At 43.9% G+C, this 18,534-nt stretch overlaps 1 protein-coding gene across 1 annotated transcript in view; it reads right to left on the bottom strand.

The window, feature by feature from the left end:
- RD3 (RD3 regulator of GUCY2D) overlaps positions 1 to 18,534 on the bottom strand; it is a 29,731-nt gene that overhangs the window by 6,084 nt on the left and 5,113 nt on the right. Inside the window, exon 2 of the mRNA XM_067565409.1 lies at positions 6,044 to 6,358. Coding sequence (XP_067421510.1) covers positions 6,044 to 6,339 — 296 coding nt within the window. The 5' untranslated portion in view covers positions 6,340 to 6,358. The remainder of the gene's footprint in view (positions 1 to 6,043; positions 6,359 to 18,534) is intronic.

The raw sequence follows: 18,534 nt of genomic DNA, 5'->3' as shown, positions 1-18,534 counted from the left end.
ACTGTTCTATAAATTATCACAGAGGTAAAAGTAGTTTCTTAGGACAGGGAATTATCCACGGAAACTTGGCTTTAGTCCAGGTTGTGCTGTATGCCAGCCCATTCTGTGAGCAATGCACTAATGTTGCCTGCTTATGTTGTTCCTCTGTGACCCCAATTCAGCAGTGCACTTAAGCATGCAGCTTCACTTTAAGTATATGTTTCAGTGGGACTTAAGAACTTGCTTATGGTTATTCGGGTGCTTTGCTGAGCTGGGGCTGTAAATTGTTTGAATTGCTTAAATAAACTATTAATGCTAAATGCTGATGATTAGTGACTAGTTGATTCATGGACTTATTTTGTTAAACAAAATTTTGGTTCTACTTTGCAACAATAAACTGCTCTATTGTAGAAAATTACTTAACAGTCAAAAGATCGCATTCTTCAAACCAACTCCCACCATCCAAACAAATCAGGTAGGCAACTAAGCCAGTAAATTGTAAACAAACTTTTGATCTCCGTAATTTGTTTCTCATTCAGTGTCAAGTAAACTATAAAATCTGCTTCCTTTTTTATAGAATCATGGAAGATTAGGGTTGGAAGGAACCTCAGGAGGTCATCTAGTCCAACCCCCTGCTCAAAGCAGGACCAACCCCAACTAAATCATCCCAGCCAGGGCTTTGTCAAGCCACCACTTAAAAACCTTTAAGGATGGAGATTCCACCACCTCCCTAGGTAACCCATTCCAGTGCTTCACCACCCTCCTAGGGAAAAAGCTTTTCTATATATCCATCCTAGACCTCCCCCACTGTAATTTGAGACCATTGCTCCTTGTTCTGTCATCTACTACCACTGAGAAGTTAACAGTTAAAGGCTGCCATCAAATCCCCCCTCATTCATCTCTTCTGCAGATGAAACAGCCTAGTTCCCTCAGCCTCTCCTCATAAGTCATGTGCTCCAGCCCCCTAATAATTTTTGTTGCCCTCCACTGGACTCTTTCCAATTTGTCCACATTCTTTCTGTAGTGGGGGACCTAAAACTGGACACAGTACTCCAAATGAGGCCTCACCAGTGCCGAATACAGGGGAATAATCATTTCCCTCGATCTACTGGCAATGCTCCTGCTAATGCAGCCCAATATGTGTCACACTATTGACTCATATCCAGCTTCTTATCCACTGTAACTCCTAGGTCCTTTTCTGCAGAACTGCTGCCTAGTCAGTCGGTCCCCAGTCTGTAGCAGTGCATGGGATTCTTCCGTCCTAAGTGCAGGACTCTGCACTTGTTCTTGTTGAACCTCATCAGATTTCTTTTGGCCCAATCCTCCAATTTGTCTAGGTCACTCTGTATCCTATCCCAGCCCTCCAGCATATCTATCACTTCCCCCAGCTTAGTGTCATCTGCAAACTTGTTGAGGGTGCAATCCACCCCATTCTCCAGATCATTAATGAAGATGTTAATGAAGACTAGCCCCAGCACTGACCCCATGGACACTCAGCTTGTTACTGGCTGCCAACTAGATATTGAGCTGTTGATTGCTACCTGTTGAGCCCAATGATCTAGCCAGCTTTCTATCCATATTATAGTCCATTCATCCAACCCATTCTTCTTTAACTTGCTGGCGAGAATACTGTGGGGGACCGTATCAAAAGCTTTGCTCAAATCAAGGTATATCACGTCCACCCCTTTCCCCACATCCACAGAGCCAGTTATCTCATCATAGAAGGCAATCAGGTTGGTCAGGCATGACTTGCCCTTGGTGAATCCATGCTGATTGTTCCTGATCACCTCCCTCTCTTCCAAGTGTCTCAAAATGGATTCCTTGAGGACCTGCTCCATGATTTTTCCAGGGACTGAGGTGAGGCTGACTGATCTGTAATCCTGGTTCCTCCTTCTTCCCTTTTTTGAAGATGGGCACTAGATTTGCCTTTTTCCAATCATCCAGGACCTTCCCTGATCACCACGAGTCTTCAAAGATAATGGCCAATGGCTCTGCAATCACATCAGTCAACTCCCTCAGCACCCTCGGATGCATTGCATCTGGCCCCATGGACTTATGCATGTCCAGCCTTCCTAAATAATCCTGCATCTGTTCTTTCAGCACTGAGAGCTGCTCATCTCCTCCCCGTTCTGTGCTGCCCAGTGCAGTAGTCTGGGAGCTGACTTTGTCTGTGAAGACAGAGGCAAAAAAAGCATTGAATACTTCATCGGTCACTAGGTTGCCTCTATCATTCCATAAGGGGCCCACACTTTCTCTGCTCTTCTTCTTGTTGCTAACATACCTATAGAAACCCTTCTTGTTACCCTTCACGTCCCTTGCTAGCTGCAATTCCATTTGTGCTTTGGTCTTCCTGATTTCACTCCTGCATCCTCAAGCAGTATTTTTTTAACTCCTCCCTACTCATCTGTCCAAGCTTCCACTTCTTGTAAGCTTCCTTTTTGTGTTTAAGCTCAAGGAAGATTTCTTTGTTAAGCCAAACTGGTCGCCTGCCATATTTGCTATTCTTTCTGCACAGGTTATTAAGGGTTATAATCCTTATTAAATTATAACCCTTAATAACCTGTGGTATTAATGACTCCTTAGTCTAGTAAAATCTGATTTGCTCTTAAGTATTTATGCAATTTTTTACATTCCTTTCTACTCCAACTTGGACAAGGAAAACATAGTGGGTTCACTTTTGTTTCTAGTCAGTTTCACTTTCAGCAAGAGATGAGCCAAACAGGCAGTGATCAGATCTGGATTAGAGGTAGGTTTGAAGCTGAAGAGAAATGAAATCCAACAAGCTGTGCTTGAGCAATCTCAGATCCAGCTGTAGAAATCTTGTGAGATCAACTATGCTCTTGAAAATTTCACCATTATGGAATGCATCTAAACCAGGTCAATCTACTCATCTAGTCTAATGTCAGCATTTCTAATGTGCCTATCACTCTAGTATCTGGGTACTAGGGGTAAAATCATAGCCTCATTGATTTCACCCTAGATATATAAAACTGTTCTCTCTTGGTTTTGAATTCAACCCAGAGCAAAACTGAATGAGGTAGGTTTATATTGGAAGGAGATGAATCAGAATCCCTTGGAATTTGATGGAGAAGGTAGTTGAATTTAAGGTTTCATTTTGGGCCTATTTCTAGATCCCTCTTGAATTTGACAAGGAAAAAAATCAAAGAAACATTTCTATTTGTGCTGTGCTGTACAAATAGTTTTGTACAGTACTTACATTCTGGGCCAGTTTGACCTAACAATTGCAATTTAAAAACCTTAAATCCAAAGAGAGAAAATTTGCAGACATACATCTACTATCTAGCCAAAACTCCTGATTGCTTTTCCAGATAACAGTCAAACTTGGGTAATCATAAGAAAATCACCTGGGTCTTTTGGAGGAGCACATGGCATTGCTGACAAAACATATAGGAATGTTTTTTTCTGACTCTTGATTTAGAAATTCACATTATCAAAGGAAGAGACCCTGCCCAACAACAGTAATCAAGTGAACCCTGCAGTTTTATGACATGGTCCCTAACAATGTAGTCTGACTATTATAATCAACTTGTTGAGTATCGAAAAAAGGACAGTAGCCCTTCAAATGCTGGAGCTGGAAGGAAAAAATATTGTGCAGTCACTATTAACTTTTTATTTGCACTTCACTGAAACACAATATGCAGAATTGTATACTTTCTCTCTCCCCTGTTCTAAGCTACAATTGTTTGTGCAGCCTCTGAATTTCTAGTTACAAATTTGTGGGTCTTTTTAGGTGCGAGATGATGATTTTCCAAGCAGTTATGTTTAAATTAATGGCCATCTTTAAACGTATGGTATGATAGAATTTTATGGGATGCTCTTGAGGGGAAGGATTGAAAGTGAGATGGTTTTGTGATGAAGGCACTGGATTCAGGAACTGAGTTGAATTCCCAACTCTGCCAAAGACATCCTGTGTGATCTTGGGCAAGTCACTTAATCTCCTTGTGTTTCTGTCCCTCCTCTTTAAAATGGGGATAATACATCCTTTGCCTGCCTTGTCTTTTTAGATTATAAGCTCTTTCGGACAGGGAGTGTCTCTGACTCTGTGTATGTACAGTGCCTAATATAGTGGGCCTTGGTCTTGGCTGGTGACACTCTAGGTGACACTCTAATATAAATAAATAGTAATGATGATGATAATAACCTTCCTTATTTAAAAAGGATCTATGTCATATTGTCCTTCTTCACAGCTGCTTCACAAACACAGCCAACTAGTACTAGGGAGCAGATGTATTTGGTGCAATATAGGGTCACATCCTGAACTGTGCTGAGCACCTGCAGGAGCCACTGAAGTCAATGGAAGATGCAAATGCTCAGCTCCTCATGTGATCCAACCTAGTGTGAAAATGCACCATTTTGTAAGTCAGATTGATTCTGGTTTATACATGATTAGAAGAACATAGGAGGCCTCAAGTTTCACCAGTACCCACCCGATGCAATTACAGGAAGCCAGTCTCATGGGATATGCCCATCTGTCAGAGGATCCTTACTCAGTCCTCCGGAATAAGGGGGAAACAGCTCGGGTCCCTGTATGGTTTATAATGGCTTGTTTACAACTGTCTGGACACTGTCGGTTACATAACTGTTTGTTCCTTTTTGGGCTGTAGATTTCCGGGGGGGGATAAGTCTGTGTTCTGGGGGCAAATAAGTGTATGGCAAGTGCTGTTCTGAAGGGTTCTGCTTTCAGATTAATATTACTGGTAAAACTCTGCAGGGGGCAAACTTGGCCATTTAGGTTTAAACCATCAATAAATCCTAGACTCTGCCATCACCTAGGAGACCTGCAAGGGAACAGAGGGGCCTCTGACATAATCTCCCCGTCCCGCCCCACAGGAAGAGAAACATCTGCCCCATGGTAGAAGAGAGCTTTTCCCAGTCTCCTAGCATTTGCAGGAGGGGGATCCATGAGCACCTGATCCCTTTGGGCAGCAGAGGAAGGGCCCCAGGATGTGCTCTGGCTCACCCTCCAGCACTGGTGGCTAGAGAGAGGGAAACAGGAGAGCAATTTGGGGTTTATGTTCACTGCCTATAAAAAGGTATATGCTGCCCCCAGAAATTTTTGTTTCCTAATCAAAACAATGGAATGTGTTTTAAAGACAAAAACAAAGGGAGAGAGGTGCAGGGCCTGATTCTCCTCTCACTTGAATCAGTTTTACTCCAGGGTAAGCGCATTGACTTCAGTGGAGTCACTCCTGATCTGCACTTTAGGAAATGGAAGGAGAAACAGATCCCATCTTTAATACTAAATTTAAAATAACTCTGTCTCTTCTCAAGCTTGATGCCCTATTACAGACTCAGATCTATTTCAGCCAATCAGAAATCATTCACACAAGAGGAGACTGGTGGGACTCCCAGATAGACTGACCCAACAGTGAGCAGAGCTTCCCCTAGTCAGTGGCTGGGCAGGCTGCATGCACCTTACTGCCCTCCAACGGGGAGCCTCACAGTCCCTCCATAGTAATTCTATCAGGTAAGCCAAAACGGAGCATCCTGCTGGTCAAAACATGAGGCACTCATTCTCAGCCTCTCTCTTCTTTGCAGCAGGAAATACTTTCACGTCTCATCCCTGTAATAGTAACCTTTAACTGACCCTCGGCTATTAGATCTTTGTTCCCGTTACACCCAGACCACTTCCACTTGAATCATTCTACTTCCATTGAAATAAACAGCTGTGTTCAATGGCAGTAAATATCACTGTGGTCCTACATACAGTGTTGCCTTCTGATCACCAGTCCAAAGGACAAGGTTCTCATGATAATTATTAATAATAAATAATGAACAACACTTAGTACTTCTGTAGTACTTTTCAACTGAGTATCTGAAAGCACCAAACATTAATTGACTAAGTCTCATACCACCACTGCAAGGCAAATATTATTTTACCACTTGTACATATGGGAAACCGAGGCACAACCGTTATCTGGTCAGTGGTCATCCAGTCACTGTCACAACCTGCATTAAAACACAGGTCTGCTAACTCCCAGCCCTGTGTTCTAACCACGATACAGCATGAGCAACAGGCCTGTCTACAAAGCCTTCGTTATACCTGAGTATGACAGGCCCACAGTAGGAGGGATGTATTTTGGTGCACATGTCCTCCAGCTGCAGCCGCTCGCCTGGGCTGATGTCATAGCTGTGCTTTGGGTAGCTAACCAGCCAGCCATAGTCTACACCTGTCTTTATCTTGCGATACTCATTCTCTCTCTCTCGTTGCTGTTTCTCTGCCTGCTTGATCTGCCAGCCTAGTTCCATCATTAGCGTCTCCACCACCATCTCTGTGGGGTTCCTTTGGGAAATCCGATTCTGTGGCTCGTTCCATCTGAACCAGGAAGCGAGAGACATGCTTCCCTAGGTCTTTGACCTGTAATTAAAAATACATTATTGTTAATGCTTTCACTGCATGCACTTCATCTCTCCAATTTGCGGTGCTGGGTTTTCAATAGCTCAGCACCCAGCACCTCCCCACCCAGAATAGTAAATGCTGCTGGGCACGGAGTACTTTTGAAAATCTAACCAATAGAGGCCTGATTGTGCCTGGCCTCTGTGCAGGTTTGCAGGAGGGGAAAGAGGGTGCAAGGAGACACTGCCCCGACAGTATGCCCATTAAAGGGCCAGTTGGTCACAATCACTGCATCTGAGCTTAGAAGAACACAGTGCCTGCTCTATTCATTTAACCATGGGGAGGAATAATGCACTAACAGGAGCAGAGTCAGAACCAAAGCCTGAGCAGTTTCACTGCCAAATTCCTGCATAACTGGGAGCCGAGAGTGGGACTGTGCCCTATAGGGCAATCCTCCCCAAACGCCCTATAGGACAGTGTGGCTCCATACCACCTCCCACCCAGAGCTGGGCCTTGAACATTCCTGCGGTTTTCTTCCAGTAGTGATGGAGCTCTCAGGAGCTGAGCAAGTACTGGGGCCAACTTCACTGGTGCCGATGAAAAGAGGTGTGAATTACAATGATCTCTCACATCCGGCCAACCGAGGACAGGAAAGTGCTTTACAAAAAAGTGGGTAAGTATTATCATCACAGCTGGGGAAGCTACGGCATAGAAAGGTGAAATGACTTGTCCAAGGTTATAGAGTAAGTTGGTGGCAAAGCTGGGACTGTCCTGTACGTACACCCCTTCCGCCCCCACACACACCCACACCTTGCCCATTAGTATGGTTCCTTCCTCCATCCACATCTTCCTGTCCCAGCAAAAGCTTTCACCCCAGGAGGAATTCATCCCCAAGGAGGACAAGTTGTGTTACTGCCACCACCCTCCCTTGGAGCGTCTTCTGGCAGAGGTAGCTCCAGTTTTGAGCCAGACATTCCAAGGCCTGCCAGCAGATACCACCGAGGAAGTGTGCTGAATCCTGCACTCACTCTGACCCCACTCCTTCCTCAGCCCTCTGGGGCCTCCTAGTGGAGGAGCAGATGCCGCCACATCCTGCTCATGAACACCGCATATTACTGTATCTGATGACATATCTTAGTGCCCTGATCATAAGTAGAGCACTGCAAATCTGCCGATAGCTGCTTTATATCCACGGATCATTTTTGCGGATCGAATGTGGATACAAATTTTGTATCCGCACAAGGTTCTAGTCATGAGGAATTCCTCCTAGTTAATGGCAGTGCAGTGTGGGTCAATGGTTAGCAGACAGCTGGCACCCAGGACTCTGGGCAGATTTTTTTGGCTTTGACAATGAGTTGCTGCCTGAGCTTGAGCAAGTCATTTAACCTGTGTGCACCTTGGTCTGAGTGTATGTAAAATGGTGACAATGATACTGGCTTGCCCCACAGGAGCTTTGTGAGAGCTGATAAAATTGGGAGGGAGGGGTCGCACATTCCATTGCTTCTGTCACCAGGGGCTCCCCTTCCAGCCTCCTCTATTTCAGGGATTCTATACACCCCACCACCACCTTCCTTATGCCAGTGGCTCTTTATACCCCCTAACTGCTCCCCCCATACCAGGGTGCCCCATTCTCCTCTCCCTAGCCCATACCAGGGGCTCTGTCTGTCTCCTTTCCTACAGCGTTGCACCCTTCATTGCTTATGTAGGCAGAGATGTATTCCTCCCACTCCACTCCAGGTCCCTGCTCTACCCCCACATCTCCAACTAAGAGAGCCTGAGAGGGAGCATTTTTAGGGGTGGAAGCAGGGCCCCAGCGGTAGGTTCATTGAGTATGAAACGGAACAGTCCTGTTTTTCTAGGGTTTGCCCCCCATCTGGTACTCAGAGAAAGCTGGATGTGGATTTGTCCAGTATCGGATGGGGGCTGCTCTTTTGAACGGAAAGTTGCTCAGCACACGGTAGATCACCCCGGCAGGGGCAGAGTGGCACACTCTTAAAAATGGCATTCCCCGTGCAGCGTGACTTTGCACGCACTGTGCCTCTGAAGTCACGCCGGCACGGACAAGCCCACGCCATTTCCAGAAATATTAGAATGTCTGGTATTCTGGGAATGCGTGAATGGCCACCGTTCCTGGAGATGCATGTGGGGGGGGGGGGAGAGAGGGACCACGAGTGGACGCACTACAGCTTAACTACATAAGCAACGAAGTGTATCCTCCTCCATGGGGCAAGCCTGCTTCTTGCCAGTGCAGGGGCAGAAGTGTGTGAGGAGCCATGTAATACCCTGAGAGAGAAGCAGCGAGGAGGAGCCACTTGCACGCGTGGAGCTGGGCTGGACTGTGTCTCTTTCTCTGACACTCCTACAAAAGACTTTTCCAGCTTTCCGATTGTCACCAAACTCAAGTGGATTCTGCCCATTGGTGCCTAGCACATTCATGAAATTCTGGAATTGATTGGATGTGGCCTTCAAAAGTTATTGCAATGCATAAAGACAGAGAAATGCCATCAAGCTGTGCCCAGGGCCTTGCTTTGCTCAGCCAATAACATCGGTGAAGTGCTTTGAGAGCCTCAACTGAAAAGCACTGGAGGGACAATTTTGTATCAGTAACGATGGGCTGAAAAGACAGTGTGCAGGTGTAAATTAGACCAGGCCACAGAGCTGAGCCTAGAATTTGAGGCTGAATCCTGGATCTGATCTCAATAGTGCTAAAGTCTCATGAGCTGCCATCATAAGATTTCAGCATCAAGTAGTAGAAGCTCCCCACGATCAATTGATCCCACAAGATTTCTATATTCCCAATTGATGTTTTAGGAACTCATGCAGCCTATGCAGGGCTTGTAACTGAATTAGTATTGCCTATCCCCTATTGGTCGTTGCCCACCAGAGGCCACCCATGCCAGCTATAAAAGAATTCAGTGAGTGCTAGTCAGCATCTGCTCAACACAACGGCGGCCTTGTTCATTACCAGTTACGTGCTATCCTCTCAGAATAAAGCCTGGCACCGCTTCACATTTTCTCCCCTCTCCCCCCAATGGAAAATTGCATATGCAACAAAATAAGATTTTCACAGAAAGCATCTGCTTTCCGCAACATTTTTTTTTTTCCATAAATAAAATAGAAAACTGAAAATTCAAAACCCAGGTTGTTTTTCAGTTTTCAGGTGAACAGTTTGGGTTTTGAAGTTTTGTTTTGTTTCAATGAAAAAAGTCAAAGTTTTCCATTGGGGATCCCCCCATCCCAACCAGCTCAAGTGCTTAGCATCTTGCAGGACTAGACTTCAACAGGGTGTCCCTACATCTCTGGATCCAGGCCTAACATTCTGAAAGAGCTCATGGAAGGAAGAATATTGTGTCATGATGCAAATGTTGTGATGGTACCATTTAAATATCAGTGCCGTTTATCTGAATCATCCATCACTGTTTGATCCAGAAGGAAGGCAGAAGCTCTGAAGTAGCCCGGAGTTGTCATACCACTGGGCCCTTTTTACCATATGGTTGAACCGTGCTAGCAGCAATGATTACAAAAGGAGGCAGGGATTTGGGATGGCTCAGGTTTTGAATGCCCAGCTGGAGACCTTGACTTCAGAACCTCAGCACTTCTGAAAATCAGTCCCTAGGAGTCTCAGGTTGGGCACCCCAAAACCAAGACTGGCAGAATTAATGGCCACTTCTGAAGAGTTTGGTCTATTTTTTTTTAAACAGCAAAGGCAGCAGTCATGCCCTAGTGACTAGCAGAAAGGAAGCCTCATCATAGAGCTGGTCAAAAACTTTCTGTCAAAACACTTTCTTTGATGGTAAATGGCTTTTGTGTCAAATCAAAGATTTTAATTGTGTCCATTTTTGAGACCAAAAAATTGGATTTTCATAAAAAGGTAGAAAAATTTTCAGTTTTAAGCAATTGAAAACTAGATTTAAAAAAAAATTAAACAAGCTTTTCTTGGTTTGGGTTTTTTAATGAAACAAAAAATTGTGAAAATTTTTTTGACAAAAGTGAAAGATTGTTATTGAAATTTTTCACAGGGGAAAAAAGTAATTTCCTGATGAGTTCTTCCTCATCATCTCCTGAGGATGGCTGCCAGTAAACTGCACATCTTACGGCTGCCTGATGTACCAGGTAGGTTCTGATGCTCCATAGATTTACAATTGGAGGGGAAAGTAGCAGCACAGTAAGTGGAGTGAAGAACCAGCAATGAAGCACTTGATACAATGTGTAGAGGCCGTATAGCATGTATTTGGTTTTGTTCTTGTTTTAAAATTATTACATATTTTAATTTACCTTCTACTTCACTTGTACAGTTCAGAACACTATCTTAACCACTCAGCAAGCTAAGCACTAACACTTCAGTTCCTCCTCTAGGTGAGATGACCTACAAGATAATTTCTACATCGATTTTCTAAACCAAATTCAAACTTAGGATAAGCTGACCAAGTCCCTAGAGAGAGATGAGGTATACCAACTTACACAGGTCTAAATTCGGCCTTATTCCTCTACACTTCTGCTGATGCCTTCATACCTTCACGTCTCACAAAACCATTAAAACAAGCAACTCAAATAGTTAGATGAATGAGACAAATGGTGAATGAGACAAGCAACTTAAGAGCACAAATCCCATTGACTTTCAATGGAACATATGGTTCTAAATCATGTAGGTACTTTTGAAAGTCCCACCCTTAAGCTTAGATCTAAAACCTGAAAATGGCAGCAGTCTCAGAAGCCAGGAGAGGAGGAGAATTTCATATCAGAGTTGCAAAGTGAGTAAAGCTCTGGTCCCCAATGTAGTGTTAGTTACCAAAACTTCATAATCACTTGGAATTCAAGGTGGGACTTGGAATATCCTAAATGCTTCTGGACTCCCAGGAGTAGCAATGGTCAAAAGGTTTTTCTTTTTCTTTATATGGCAAGGAAACTGCAGCCACTTGTTTCAGAAGCAGACCTTGCCTCAGTGACCAACACTTTTGTCACTTCCACACTGCATTACTTCATGGAGCTTTATTCAGGGCTACACTTGAAGACCACTTGGAAACTTCAGTTAGGTGAAACATAGTTGTCTGCCTGCTTACTGGTGTGCCAGGTATGGCGCACATTACACTGTTACTTCATAGAACGTCACTGGCATCCAGTTTTGTATTCAGGTGCCATCCCTGATGTTGATTTTAATCTATAAAGCCCAGCACAGTTTGAATCCTGGCTATCTTTGTGGCCACTTCTCTCTCCATGCCTCAATCTGGAGGTTGAGATTAGGTGGGAAGTGCAAGCTGACAATTCTAGATTTGTATATTTAGCAGCAGAATATTCTCTGTGAGGAGCACCTCAATTCTGGAACTTGCTTGCTCTGCTGATCCAAAAGTTCACAAGTCCACTGACTTTCAGGGTATGATGTAGATCTATCTGTTTACCCAGGCTTTTGCCTGATGAGATGAGCAGGGAGGGTTGGAGTTCTGTGTTGGCACTGGGAGATTTCCAGTTTGACACTGTCATTTTAAGATGTAATTGTGTGTGATTTCATATTTTCTCCATCTCTCTAAAAGTGCAAGTAATAAACTAATAAAAATATAAATACAGGAGGGAACAAGCTCTCAGATAACATTTGTGAAGTTCCTAGAATTGCAATTTGTAACGTACATAAAATCAGATCCTAATACAGAAGACTGGGAAAAAGTGTTGAAGAGACCTAGCTTTGGTAAGAACTCTTTTGGTAAGATCGCACCATTATGCAAGTGTTTTGCTCAAAGAAATCAATAAAGTCACATTTCCAAAAGTAGAGTCTAGAAATAATCAGAGTGCCATGTGTCAGCACATCAGTATCAAAGTTGGGTACAAACCTGGATAATGGTTCTTACAATTACCTCCCAGTTTCTTGCAGCATCTACAAACTTAGGTGATGCACATTGATGGATAATTGTATGTCACTAAAATAATCCACACAATTAAAAAAAGGTGCCCCAAGAAGTCCATATTCTATTCTTGGGGTCCCAAGTTTGAAAATATTGCAGTCTACTTCTTAGACTCTTCCAGATTCAGAAAATGTGCCACACTGGATCACACCACTTGCCTGGTAACCTGCATCTAACAGCAACCAATATCTGATCCTTCAGAGGAAGGTAAAAGCAAAGCAAAGGCTGCAAGCTCTGTGGCACAAGGACCTTGCTATATATATTTGTAAGGCAACACATACACTTCTGGCGCTCTGTAAATAATGATGCCCTAGCGAGTTGTGCAGTGGTGTACATGAGGGATCCCTGTGGTGATTAGTTTATGCTCTGAAGCTTTGCTTATGCTTACATTAGCAGGCAGAGCAACAACTATTGGAAATGATCCTGCTCTTATTGAACTCCCATACAGTACCATGGCAGCAGGAGCCAGTTTCCTTCCTATTAATGATAATGGTAATATCACCAGAATGACGCCAGTTCTTTCAAGCCAGCCTCTCTTGCTTTCAAATTACAATGGATGGCATTGTACAGGTGACTAAACTCAGATTGGGAATGGTATGCTGATAGTTCCGAGTCCATAATCCCATTACCCTAAAATGCATCTATTCTCTGTTACATACTTAGATGGTATTTTGCACTTGTGAGTTTAGCATGTGTTCACCACTACATTATTAAAGGTTAAGATCCTAAAAGTGTAAGACCTCTACCTTATCATGATCCACTAAAAAGCACTGAGGCAAGCTCACCGCTAGCAAAAGTGGAGGGTAGAATGGACTGAGAGATGTAAAGATCTCTGCACTCTCAGTCACATGACTGGTAATTTATACTGAAGGGAGAATATTCTGAAGTTATTAGAAAAGATGCAAATATCTGCAACACTCAGCCAGCCCTTCATCTGATACAGGTTGAGCTGGGTCTGTCATATAACTTGTGGGTATTTTACCAGCATTTGTTAGCAGCCAAAAGGCTATCTAGCACTATACTCCTGTCAATTAGCCTGTTCTTACTACGGTCTGCCTCTGATCTCACACTGGTATATGCGCACAAGAGTACACACAGCCTAGTGAGAGGACAGCTAGGCCCTGTAAGCGTAGTTTGTGAAGCCAAACAGATTATAACCTCCCATCTTCTTCCAGCTATCTCCATTGCTGGCTGTTTTATTAGAGGCAGCAGGGTCTAGCGGATAGACCAGGAAACTAAGAGACAGGAGACCTGGGTTTTAATTATCACTGACTCCATATGGGTTGGATCTTGCAAGGTGCTGAGCTCTCCTTATGGCCTTCAGCTTTTTGCTCCGTTTCAATGGCTATTCATCAAAGAGCCTAGTGCTGAGAGGGAGTGCACCGTTGGAAAGTGTTGCTATAGCAGGGCATCAGGGCAGTGCTGCGAGATGATAATCACTTAGGAAAAGAGTTCAGACACACTGACATTCAACGGGAGTTTTGCCTGAGCAAGGACTGCAGCATGATCTGTCCAGTCCCCACAAGGTACCTAAGTGACTTGGGAGCACAAGTCCCACAGGCTTTCAATAGGCTTGTAGTCCTTTATCTTAGGTACTTTAAAAAAAAACCACCCACACCGCCCAACAAGAAGGTGCACGGCAGACAGATTAGATCACCTGCAATTCACACTGCCTGTTTTCTAATAGAGGGAAAATCCAACCCAAGAATCTCATGCACAGCTACAGCTAGTGCTGGTTGTCCCTAGGGATTCTTGTTTTCAGGAAGCTGTTTTTCCATCCTCCTCCTCTCTAAGGCTGGAAACTGGCCACATGTACCGGGTAGGACTGATAAGCCACCCCCACACATCCTGCCATTGGTCTTTGCAGAAGGGACCATGGGTTCCACTAATTGCAGCTGCTGTTTTCAATTTAAGGTTCACACTGGGGCTAATTATTAAGTAATATGAAATGTCTTTTCTATTAGGAAGGATACAAAGGACCAGGGCTTACAGGCAGGTTGCAGGATGTGGGTGCAGGGATTTCCCTACACCCTTCCCCCCTGAATTTCTCCATCACTAGTGTCCAACCAGAATTAACAAGTGACAAAGCACTTAACATTGGCTTCCAGTTTGTAGTGTGTGGTATCGCTTGCTTAAACAGAAAGTATGATGTGACAGCCATGTTTGTTCACATAAACTGTGTTGTGTCTCCAGCATTCTTAACAGCCGCATTAAATACTTCTAAAATTGGCTTTGACAGTGACTGGCTTATAAGGCTTTCTGCATATCAATGTAGCCCAGAGGCTTGGTGTTTTGCAACCTTTTCATGTAAGTTGTCAGCATTGGCTTTGCTGATTGGTCTGGCAAACCAAGCTCCTCCACTTTTACTATATAAATCTATGGTACGCCCACATCTTGATTACTGCATGCAGTTCTGGTTGCCCCATCTCAAAAAAAGATATACTGGAATTGGAAAAGGTACAGAAAAGAGTGATTAGGGATATGGAACAGATTCCGTATTAGGAGAGATTAAAACCACAGGGACTTTTCAGCTTGGAAAAGAGATGACTAAGAGGGGATATGGTAGAGTCTATAAAATCTTGACTGGTGTGGAGAAAGTGAATAAGGAAATGTTATTTACTCCTTCTCAGAACACAAGAACTAGCGGTGCAATACAACCCACCTTCGCCCTCATGGTCTCATCCCTTGTTGCCCTTGCCCCCCCTATAAATTCAAACACCCCCCCCCCCATTTCAATTTGTGCAGAAAAACACTATGAATAACCAAGTCGGCTCAGCACGGCCCCTTTCTGGGGAAAAGGGATTATGTACACCTCAGTTATCGGTGTCAAATAAAAACAGTGCTGCATCTGGATACAAATCTTTCTGCTGGACAATAAGTCAGTTTTGCTGCTACTCAGAATAGACCATTCATGTTTCATAGAACTGGTTTTGACCATGCTCAGCTTATAAACTGGTCAAATACTAATACATTAAAATTATTAAACTGTTTATAAAAATCTCCATTCCAGAAATAGTGTAGTTTCAGGAATTTTGCCTACCAACTCTATATGTCCCTTTGGAAATATCATCTTCTCCGCAGAGTTGACCATGTTTGACATCAGATAGTATATTTTATGGGATTGCATTTTCAATACATGTGTAACTAGATCCATATCTGGATGTACATGTGCCTGGATTATACAATACCTCTATAAATGTGCCTGCAGCGGGATGTTAATGTTGGCCTAATGGGTGTATCCTTGATTTTCAATGATTCTGTTCATGAGAAATGCATTTGAGTAACCTTAACTGTAAGCTAACAGCCCTTTCTGTGTAGGAATTTCCTTGTATTTTTAATGCTAAATAAAGTGACGTCTCCTAACTTGCCTCCCAACACCACTTCTGTACTCCCACTTATCAATTGCCTCTGGATTTCTTCCCCCCACTCTTGTGTCCCCCTTCTATATGTACCAGGCCTCTCTCCCCATCCCTTTCCTACTCCATCCCCTGAATCTCCACCAGCACCCTGTGGTTGCCTCCATTCCTCTTCCATGTCTCACTCCCTTGAGTCCCTCAATGTTCCCCTTTGTGCTCTTTGTCTCTGGCTCCTTATTCCACCCTTAAACATTTAGACATATAAATATATAAAAGTGAAAGTCAGGGAGGTAGGAAATCAATAGGGGAGCCAATGCAGACAATGAACTGAGGAGCCAGAAAAAGTAACAAGCCCATTTGTGTTGTGGCTCCCCATCTTTCTCAGTCTGCTCTCAACCCCTCCCCAGCCCTACTACTGAGCTGTAGTATACATTTTTTTTGGCTTGCTGGCTGGCTATTCTGACAGACTCTGACTCCCTTTAGGCTCCTGCAGATCAGTCAGGTTCAACTACTCGGAGTTCCAGTCTGACAGACTTGCTAAGGTTTGTTAGAAGAGGTCTGCTCTGTGGTGAAACCCAGGAAGTTCATTCAACGAAGAACATACTTCCATTGCGGAGAGAGAAGTTCAGCAAGCAAGGTGTCTCCTTTTTTCACTGACCCCTCACACCATGTCCCAGCCTCTAACATCAACAAACAAAATAGAGGGTGGAGGCAGAAGAGGAGATTGGCAGTCAAATTTGGTTGAAAATCAGGGCTTGGATCTTGGAGGCATATTGTCTGACAGGCCTGAATAGTAGGTTTATCAGGCCTGGCAAAGTTTATTCGTCTTCAGGACTCTTGGGGTTAAGTGTAGAAGGGGGAGGAAGAAATCTAGTGTTAAGGGCTTGGATGACTATCTCTGAGGCTAATTCAAAGCCCACTGAAATCAATAGAAAGACTCCCATTGACATCCGTTAGCTATAGATCTGGTCCTATACGATCAATCTATTAGCCAGGCAAAGAAATGCAGCCTCTGGCTCACTAATGGGCTGGGGAGCCATGATGCTCCCTACTGCCCAGCTTGCCTCTCTAGCTCACCAGGTCTGGGGATACTGGAGGTGGCGAGGGATTGTCTGGGGAATGGAGCTGGGCAATAAGGGAGCAGACAACTGAGTGGTGTCAGTGCATGGCAATACACGGTAGATACTGACACACCTTTATACTTTCCATCGAGTTGTGAAAAGGTTATGATAAATAGTGGGGATACATTTTTTAAATGTGAAGACCCCAGCATCAAAGATGTGATGATAATCAGTGAGCAAATGTGTGGAGGGAGTTTGGAGGATCTGTGGGTCACAGGGAAGTAAAAAAGTGAAACTGGGTAGGGGAAAGTTAATAACTGCATTATCCAAAAACCCATCAATCCCACTGTCTTCTGAACAGCAACTGTGTTAAATCTGGAGACTACATTCAATCACTGACATCCGAAATGGGAGTTTTAATCTTGCTTTAAGTGAAAAGCTCAGCACAGCCCTCATTATGCTACTGACGCCTCCATAATATTAATTATGTAATACACCATACAACTGTAATAAAAATATCTGCTTTCTTCCTGCCATGATTTTCATTAGAATGAACTTTATCAACAGTTCTACACCTTTTCCATACGGAGACCTCTTTTTTCCATACCAGGACCCCCAGACCCACCTCTTCCCATCTAGCCAGGATCTAGCTGGGACCCTCTCACCTTTATACTTAGCAATGTTGGAAGGGTAGAGTGATTTTGACCTCCTGATACCTATTTGCAACCTCCCTGGAGGTCATGATTCCAGTCTGAGAACCCCAATCCACATCAAAAACAACAAGAGTCCTGTTGCACTTTAAAGACTAATGAATTTCTGCAGGCATAAGCTTCCGTGGGCTGCAACCCACTTCGTTAGATGCATGAAATAGAAATCAGATAGGAGGTGTATATATCTCCAAGGGTAAGAAACAACAATGGGGAGGGTAGGTGTAAACTAAGTCCATTCAGTTAGAGTAGATGAGGCCTATTTACAACCATTGATTAGAAGATGAGAATGTGTGAACAGTGAGAATTACTTCTTGTAATGAGATAACCATTCCAAGTCCCTATACAGACCCAGTTTGATTGTGTCAAGTTTGCATATGAGTTCCAGCTCTGCAGTTTCTCACTGAAGTTTGTTTTTGAAGTTTTTTTGTTGAAGTATGGCAACTTTCAAGTCAGCTACAGAGTGTCCTGGGAGATTGAAGTGCTCTCCGACTGGTTTATGGATGTTACCATTTTTTATGTCTGATTTGTGTCCATTTATTCTTTTGCGTAGTGACAGTCCGGTTTGGCCAATGTACATGGCAGAGGGGCATTGCTGGCATACATTACATTAGTAGCTTGTGAATGAGCTCCTTATGGTGTGGCTGATGTGGTTAAGACCTGTGATGGTGTCACTAGAGTCGATGTGTGGGCAGAGTTGGCAACGGGGTTTGTTGCAGGGATCGGTTCCTGGGTTAGTGTTCTTGTTGTATGATGTATGGTTACTGGTGAGTATTTGCTTCAGGTTGGGGGGCTGTCTGTAAGCAAGGATAGGTCTGCATCCCATGGCTTGAGCGAGTGAGGGATCATCTGCTAGGATAGGTTGTAGATCCTTAATAATGTGTTGGAGAGATTTTAGCTGGGAGCTGTAGGTGATGGCCAGTGGAGTTCTGTTGTTTTCTTTATTGGGTCTGTCCTGTAGTAGGTGACTTCTGGGTACCCATCTGGCTCTCTCAATTTGTTTCTTCACCTCTCCAGGTTGGTATTGGTATTGTAGTTTTAAGAATGTTTTATGTAGATCCTGTAGGTGTTTGTCTCTGTCTGAGGGATCGGAGCAAATCCGGATGTATCTTAGGGCTTGGCTGATCGTGTAATGTGTCCAGGGTGGAAGCTGGAGGCATGAAGATATGTATTGCAGTC

Source organism: Emydura macquarii, unplaced genomic scaffold (genome assembly GCF_026122565.2).
Source record: "Emydura macquarii macquarii isolate MOO-44397 ecotype Brisbane River unplaced genomic scaffold, CSIRO-AGI_Emac_v2 contig_2676, whole genome shotgun sequence".
In the NCBI taxonomy this organism is placed as follows: domain Eukaryota; kingdom Metazoa; phylum Chordata; order Testudines; family Chelidae; genus Emydura; species Emydura macquarii.
Note: the sequence above shows the minus strand (reverse complement) of the source record. Positions and strands in the feature narration are given on the sequence as shown.